Raw genomic sequence first — 7,535 nt, forward strand, 5'->3', positions numbered from 1 at the left:
CTCTGTCTTGTCTGGATTGAGTCAGTTTATTGGCCCTCATCTAGTCCATGACCGTGCCCAGGCACTGATTCAGATCAGCCACTGCCTCACCTGGGTTTGATGAAAAGGAGAGAGAGAAAGCTGGGTGTCATCTACATATTGGTGACACCTCCGCCACATCTCCAGATAATCCTCCCCAGCAGATTCATGTAGATGTTAAACAGCATGGGGGATAAGAGGGCGCAGTGGAACCCCACAGACAATTGCCATGGGGCAGAACAATAATTCCCCAGCACCACCTTTTGGAGCAGAAGCACTGCAAAGCAGTACATCCAACTCCCAACCCAGACAGCCTATCCAGAAGGATACCATGGTTGATGGTACTGAAAGCCACTGAGAGATCCAAGAGAATCGACAGGGTCGCAGTCCCCCCATCCTTTGCTCAGCAAAGGTCATTGCACAGGGCAACCAAGGCAGTTTCTGGTCCAAAACCACTTTGAAGCCTGATTGAAAGGGATCCAGATAATCAAGAGTGTTTAGAGTTGACTAGCAACTGCCCGATCAAGCACCTTGCCCAAGAAGGGGATGTAAGCAACCATCCTGTAGTTGTTCAGTTCTTCTGGGTCCAGGTTACGCTTCTTCAGGAGTGGCTTAATCACCACTTCCGTTAAAGAGGCCAGTACCACCCCCTCTCTCAAGGAGAAATGTACAGCCTCCTGGACACAGCCAGTCATCTCTTCTATGTTAGATATGATAACCAAGAAGGGTAAGGTCATGCACACAGGTTGCCAACCAGACTTGGCCAAGCACCTTGTCCACATTTGCAGGGCTCAGGTTGGGGAAGGCTGCTGAAACATGGTGTTCTTCTGGATAGGCTGTTTGGGTTGGGAGTTAGGAGTGCTATCATGGAATCATAGAATAGGAGGGTTGGAAGGGGCCTACAAGGCCATCAAGTCCAACCCCCTGCTCAATGCAGGAATCCAAGTCAGAGTATCCCTGACAGATGGCTGTCCAGCCTTGTCTTGAACAACTCCAGTGTGGGAGAGCCCACCACCTCCCTAGGTCATTGGTTCCATTGTCATATTGCTCTAACAGTCAGGAAGTCTTTCCTGATGTTCAGCCAGAATCTGGCTTCCTGGCACTTGAGCCCATTCTTCCGTGTCCTGCACTCTGGGATGATGGAGAAGAGATCCTGGCCTTCCTCTCTGTGACAACCTTTCAAGTACTTGAAGAGCGCTATCCTATCTCCCCTCAGTCTTCTCTTCTCAAGGCTAAACATGCCCAGTAGTTTCAGTCTGTCTTCATAGGGCTTTGTTTCCAGTCCCCTGATCATCGCTGTTGCCCTCCTCTGAACCCTCTCCAGTTTGTCTGCATGCTTCTTAAAATTGGTGCCCAGAACAGGACACAGTATTCCAGATGAGGCCTAACCAGTGCTGAGTAGAGGGGAATTAGTTCTTCCCAGGATTTGGAAGCGATGCTTCTATTAATGCAGCCCAAAATAGCATTTGCCTTTTTTGCAGCCACATCACATTGTTGACTCTACCACAATTCCAAGATCCTGCTCGCTTGTAGTGTTGTTGAGCCACATATCCCCCATCTTGTAACTGTGCATTTGGTTTCTTTTTCCTAGGTGCGGAACTTGGCATTTATCCCTATTAAATGTCATTCTGTAGTTTTCTGCCCAGCGCTCCAGTCTATCAAGGTCACTTTGAATTTTGTTTCTGTCTTCCAAAGTATTAGCTATCCCTCCCAATTTTATGTCATCTGCAAATTTGATCAGCATTCCCTGCACCTCCTCCTCCAAGTCATTAATAAAAATGTGGAAAAGCACTGGGCCCAGGACTGTTTGGTGCAGTACCCCGCTCTCCTCAGTTTGAGAAGATCCTATTGATAAGCACTCTTTGAGTCCGATTTTCTAGCCAACTGTGGATCCACCAGATCATTGTTTCATCTAGCCCACTTTGAGCTAGTTTGCTCATCAGGATATCATGGGGCACTTTGTTGAAAGCTTTGCTGAAGTCGAGGTATATTATGTCCACAGCATTCCCACAGTCCACAAGGGAGGTTACCTGATCAAAGAATGAGATCAGATTCGTCTGGCAGGATTTGTTCTTGACAAATCCATGCTGGCTTCGAGTTATCACTGCATTGTTTTCAAGGTGCTTACAGATGGATTGCTTTATCATCTGCTCCAGAATTTTCCCAGGGATTGATGTCAGACTGACTGGTCTGTAGTTCCCAGGTTCCTCCTTTTTGCCCTTTTTGAAGATAGGGACAACATTAGCCCTCCTCCAGTCATCTGGCATTTCCCCCATCCTCCATGATTTCTCAAAGAGTATAGACAGCGGTTCTGAGAGTTCTTCTGCCAGTTCCTTTATTACTCTAGGGTGCAGTTCATCTGGCCCTGGAGATCTGAACTCATTCAAAGTAATTTGGTGTTCCTTGACCATATGCCTATTGATCTCAAGCTGCAATCCTGCCCCTTCAGCCTGTACTTTGCCTTTGCCAGGGGGGTCATAGACCCTCTTTTGGGAGAAGACTGAGCCAAAGTAGGAATTGAGCACTTCTGCCTTTTCTTTGTCATCTGTTACCATTTTGCCATCCTTATTTAATATTTAATAGCTGAACCTCAATTTCTTTCCTCGGTCTTTTACTTTGCATGTAGCTGAAGAAAGCTTTTTTGTTGCTTTTAGCATCCCTCACTAACCTCAGCTCATTCTCAGCTTTAGCCTTCCTGACGCCATCCCTGCAATTCTGTACTACCTGCCTGTACTCTTCCTTTGTTGCTTGGCCTTCTTTCCCCTTCTTATATGTGTACTTTTTTGTTTTCAGGTCATCTCTTAGCTTTTTGTGAAGCCACATTGGCTTTTTCTGTTGTCTTCCACCTTTCTTTCTTGTTGGAATTGTTTGTAATTGTGCTGTGAGAATTTCCTTTTTTAAAAACTCCCACCCATCTTGGACTCCTTCTCTTGTTAGAGTCACTTGCCATGGGACCTTACTGATCATTGTTCTGAGTTTATTAAAATCAGCTTTTCTAAAATCCAGGGTATGCGTTTGGCTACACTTGGCTTGTGCTTTCTTTAGAACCATGAACTCAAGTATAACATGGCCGCTTTCCCCCAGAGTTCCTATAACTGCGACTTTACCCACCAAGTCATCTCTGTTAGTTTGGATCAAGTCAAGGATAGCAGATCCTCTAGTTCCTACCTCTACTTTCTGTAGGAGGAAGTTATCTGCCACACAAGTCAGGAAGTTCCTGGAGGGGCCATGTTTTGCAGAATTTGTCTCCCAACAAATATCGGGGAAATTGAAGTCCCCCATTACGACTACATCATGCTTCTTGAAACACTGGCTTTTTGCTTTTCAAAAGTTTCATCCTCCTCTTCTCCTGGATTGGGTGGCCGGTAGTAGACTCCAACCACCAGGTTCCTTTTATTCTTTGCTCCATTTATTTTAACCCAGATGATCTCGATGGGGCTACCAAGCTCATCCTCCTGTATTTCTGTGCAGAGATATGTATTTTTCAAATATAGTGCAATGCCACCTCCCTTTCTGTTCCTCCTGTTCTTTTTGAACAAGTTATATCCTTCAATTGCTGTATTCCGGTCATGAGAGTCATCCCACCAAGTCTCAGTTACACCTATCAAGTCATAATTTCCCTCTTGTATTAAGAGTTCAGGTTCGTTCTGTTTGTTTCCCATACTCTGGGCATTAATATATAGACATAGAAGAACATGTGCTTCATAGTCTGGCTTTCTTCTTACATGTTTCTGAAGACTATGATTGGGTACTATTAGAGCTGTTCTCTCCATTGCGGTGCATGAGCGTTCGTCTGTTGTTACCCCCAACTTTACATCTCCCTTCCCCGTAGGATTCATTTTAAAGCCCTCCTGATGAAGTTCTTCATGCTGTGGCCAAACACATTCTTCGCATCCTTTGTGAGATGCAACCTGTCCCTTGCCAACAGTCCATCTTCCAGGAAGTATAGTCCGTGGTCCCAGAATCCAAATCTCTCTTGTCAGCACCACCTTCATAGCCAGTCATTCACGCGGAGTATTTTTCTTTCCCTTTCTATCCCTCTTCTAACTACTGGAAGGGTGGATGAGAAAACTATCTGGGCCCCAAAGTTCTTGAGGTTCCTTCCCAAAGCTTCAAAGTCTGACGTGATTTCTTTGTAGCTCCACTTGGCGGTATCATTTGTTCCCACATGGTTGAGAAGAAAGGGATACCTGTCTGTGGGCTTCATGAGTGCAGGCAACCCTTCAGTCACATCTCTAATCCGTCCTCCCAGGAGACAGCATACCTGGCGAGTCCACAGGTCTTTGCGACATACTTGGGTTTCGATCCCACACAGCAAGGAGTCTCCCACTACTACTACTCTTCTTGTAGCTGTAGGCCTTAGTTTAATCGCCTCTGCTTGGCTGACCTTCAGCCTCTTACTTGCTGTCATGCAGGTTCCCCTGTAATTCTTCCTCTGCAGGCTGTCCTCCATTCTCATCCTCAAGTACCTGGAAACAGTTCCCTAGTTCCACTGCTTCCACTGGTGCGGAGTGGCGTCTAGTTCTTCTGCTCCTGTCACCCTTTTCCAAGAAGTATCCTCTACGTCATTTTTCCTCACCTCAGCATTTTCTTCTTCTGCCTCAGCTTGCTGTTGCTCTTCTAGTGTCTGTTCTTCACTTTGCTGCTGTAGTTCCACCATTCTGTCCAAGTACTCTTCGTGTTCTCTTATTCCCTGGAGGGTCAACACTTGCCGCTCCAGTCCTCTTACTTTTTCTTCCAGCGGCGTGATCAACTTGCACTTGTTGCGTGTGTAGGCCATGTTGTTCTCAGGCAAGAAAACAAACATGGCATACACCTTGCAGGTCACCACCACTGGAGATTCTTGCCCTTCTATAGACTCCTTTCCTTTTTTGTGTCTAGCTTCCTGGTTGTTCTAGAGTAGCCTGTGCCTGGTCCTCTACTCACTCTTTGCCTTTGCCTCCTTTGTCTCTTCCGCCACTGCAGGTCCCCTGGCCAACCCCCGTTTGCTCCCCCTGTTCACTCGCTCTCTGGGAGCTTGCTTCCTTGCTTCTGTAGTCCCTAGACCAGCTGGAGCAGCTTCCTCTGCTCTGCTCAGCTGGGAGGCAGGAAACAGATGGAAGCTTCCTGCCCACACAGCTGCTGGGAGTACTCAGGCCACCCCCCCCCAATTAATTGAAGCTCTCAGGGGCACCTGGTGAGCTCACAGCCACTCAGCAGGAAATGGACAGCCCCCTGGGCTTCCGCCAGCCCACTTACCTCTTTGCCCTTGTCTCCTTTGTCTCTTCTGCCACTGCAGCTCCCCTAGTCAACTCCTGTTTGCTCCCCCTGTTTGCTCGCTCTCTGGGAGCTTGCTTGCTTCTGTAGTCTCTAGACCAGCTGGAGCAGCGTCCTCTGCTCTGCTCAGCTGGGAGGCGGGATACAGACTTTGGAGCAAGCCAGGATTTAAGCCATGGTTTGAAGTTGGCTTAATATCCTGGCTTGTTCTGAAGGTATTAACTATAGTTTCCCATTTTGTCCAAACCCAGAAACTGTGGTTAATAGAAGACATCCTGTGTTGTTTGCCAACTCATGTAAAAGGGCTGTATGTATGGCTAAAAGACTCATTCATATCTCAGCTTATTCATCTGAGCATGGTCACAATGTTGTCTTTGGGTCTGTTTTTGAAGATGGCCCAGAAGCCACAGTTGGTACAAAATGCAGCTAGCTGCTGGGTTGCTAACTGGGCTGGTCATTGGGATCTTGTCTCACCTGTGCTTGAACAGTTCTGCTGGGGCTGGTCTGTTTCCAAGCCCAACTCAAGATATTGGTGCTTCTCTTGGAATTCATTACATGGCTTGGGGCCTGACTGCTTCCACGTAAACCTGTCTGGGCACTGAGGTCATCTTCAGAGGCCCTTATCTGGGTGCTGAAGTGAAGCAAGGGGCACCCTGGGAGAGAGCCTTCTCTGCTGTGGTGTCACACTATGACTTTGTTGTTACTTTGCTGCTTTTATTGTGTGTGGTTTTAACTGTAAATTGCCTTTATAACAAGTAGTTGAGAGGGCGCAAGTGGGTGAGTAAACAGTGTGCTGCAAGGAAAGGCCTCCTCTGAGGAGAAAGCAACCCAGGATCATGCTCAGCAATCTGAGTTGGGTGAAAAAAATGTCTTGACCCAAACGTGGTGACCACTCAAATCTTTCTTGTCTCAAAGACCAGGGCAGTTAACTAGACAGTAACAGCTTTTCCCAGCATCTGTGATAAAGATCAAAGAATCTGGCATGGAGGCAAAGGGGAAATTTGGGGGAACTTGTCTCCCGCCTGCAGCTTTCTCACCTATGGCCAGGCATTTTCCCCCACATTTGAACTTTGTCTGGAAAGATGTAGAAGAAACTGTTCTCTCATAACAATGAGCCAAAGATTGCCAATGTGGTCCAGTGGCCTTGGGGTGTGTCTGTGCATGTGCAGAGTACTTTATCACTTGCTACTGCATAACCTCAGCCATCCCCATGACTTCCAGATGAGAGGATGTGGCTTTTGAGGCTTTAGCCTGTTTCTGCCCAGCAGCATCTTCCAAGAAATTAAGCCTGCTGCCTGTACAGGGGAGAATAAATCCAAGGATGGTGTCAGTGCTGGGAACTGCATAACACCTAGCACACTGATGGATGCTAATTTTTTGCACTTCAACTTGCCAGGTGTAGCCAACTTGCTAACAGGGCAGAGGAAGAATCTGATGGCCATGGCAAAGACCTGGTGGAACCAATTCAGCATCAGTGCCTTGCAGCTGCTTCATGTCAACAAGGCTGTTTGTGGCTATCATCTGGGTTACCTGGATGAGGAAGTTGAGCTCATAAGTGGCGTGGTGGCCAGGCTACTTGCCCTTTACAATCAAGGCAAAATCAAGCCAAAGGTGGACTCCGTTTGGTCCTTTGAGCAGGTGAGCACCCCTGTCATTTCAACTAGTTCTTCTCACTTCTTTTGCTACGCTCTGCAAATGTGCTGGCTGGTTTTAGTTTCTCCCCCAGAAAACCCACATCCAGGTAGGCTTGAGACCCAGCACGCTGTTTTTAGAAAATGAGGATTATGCACACAACAGCTTTTAAAGAGCAATTCCAGAGGAAGAAAATGAGTAAGTGGCTGAGTCATTTGATCATCCTCCACTCCCATGGGCTGTTGCAGCTCCTTTCAAGGCAGAGGGAACAAAAACCCAGCAAATCCACTGAAGTGCTGGGCTTTGGTGAGTGGTGAGCGTGAGGAAAGCACGCTCCACGAATGCTCGAACGCAGCTCTCCTGGATCATGATTCTGCCTATTCTGGGGCTGAGCCTTAGCACTGAAAGCAGCTCCTCGGCCGAATTCTGGTTCAAATATATTCCTCCATCATGTGAGCCCTCAGGAGCTCCTCCACCCGTATTGCTTCATATCTTCCCAAGCTCAGACCTGACAATGAAAAGAAATTTGGGGAACTCAGGGTGCTCCCAGATGGAAGGCTAACAGTCAGAAGGCATTGTGCAGCCATTCCATCTTCCTTAACTGATTGTTTTCTGGTAAGAAAAAAGAT

General features: G+C 47.3%; 1 protein-coding gene across 2 annotated transcripts in view; it reads left to right on the forward strand.

The window, feature by feature from the left end:
• Window positions 1-7,535, forward strand: part of VAT1 (vesicle amine transport 1) — a 42,063-nt gene that overhangs the window by 28,578 nt on the left and 5,950 nt on the right. Inside the window, exon 5 of one of the 2 annotated variants that reach the window (XM_084857304.1) lies at window positions 6,671-6,912. In XM_084857304.1, the coding sequence (XP_084713430.1) occupies window positions 6,671-6,912 (242 nt within the window). Of the gene's footprint in view, window positions 1-6,670; window positions 7,134-7,535 lie in introns of those variants that run through there. The other variant, XM_084857302.1, reaches the window with a different exon arrangement.

Source organism: Heloderma suspectum, chromosome 5, assembly GCF_057233095.1.
Source record: "Heloderma suspectum isolate Gila_16-S chromosome 5, 16-S_ref, whole genome shotgun sequence".
Classification (NCBI taxonomy): domain Eukaryota; kingdom Metazoa; phylum Chordata; class Lepidosauria; order Squamata; family Helodermatidae; genus Heloderma; species Heloderma suspectum.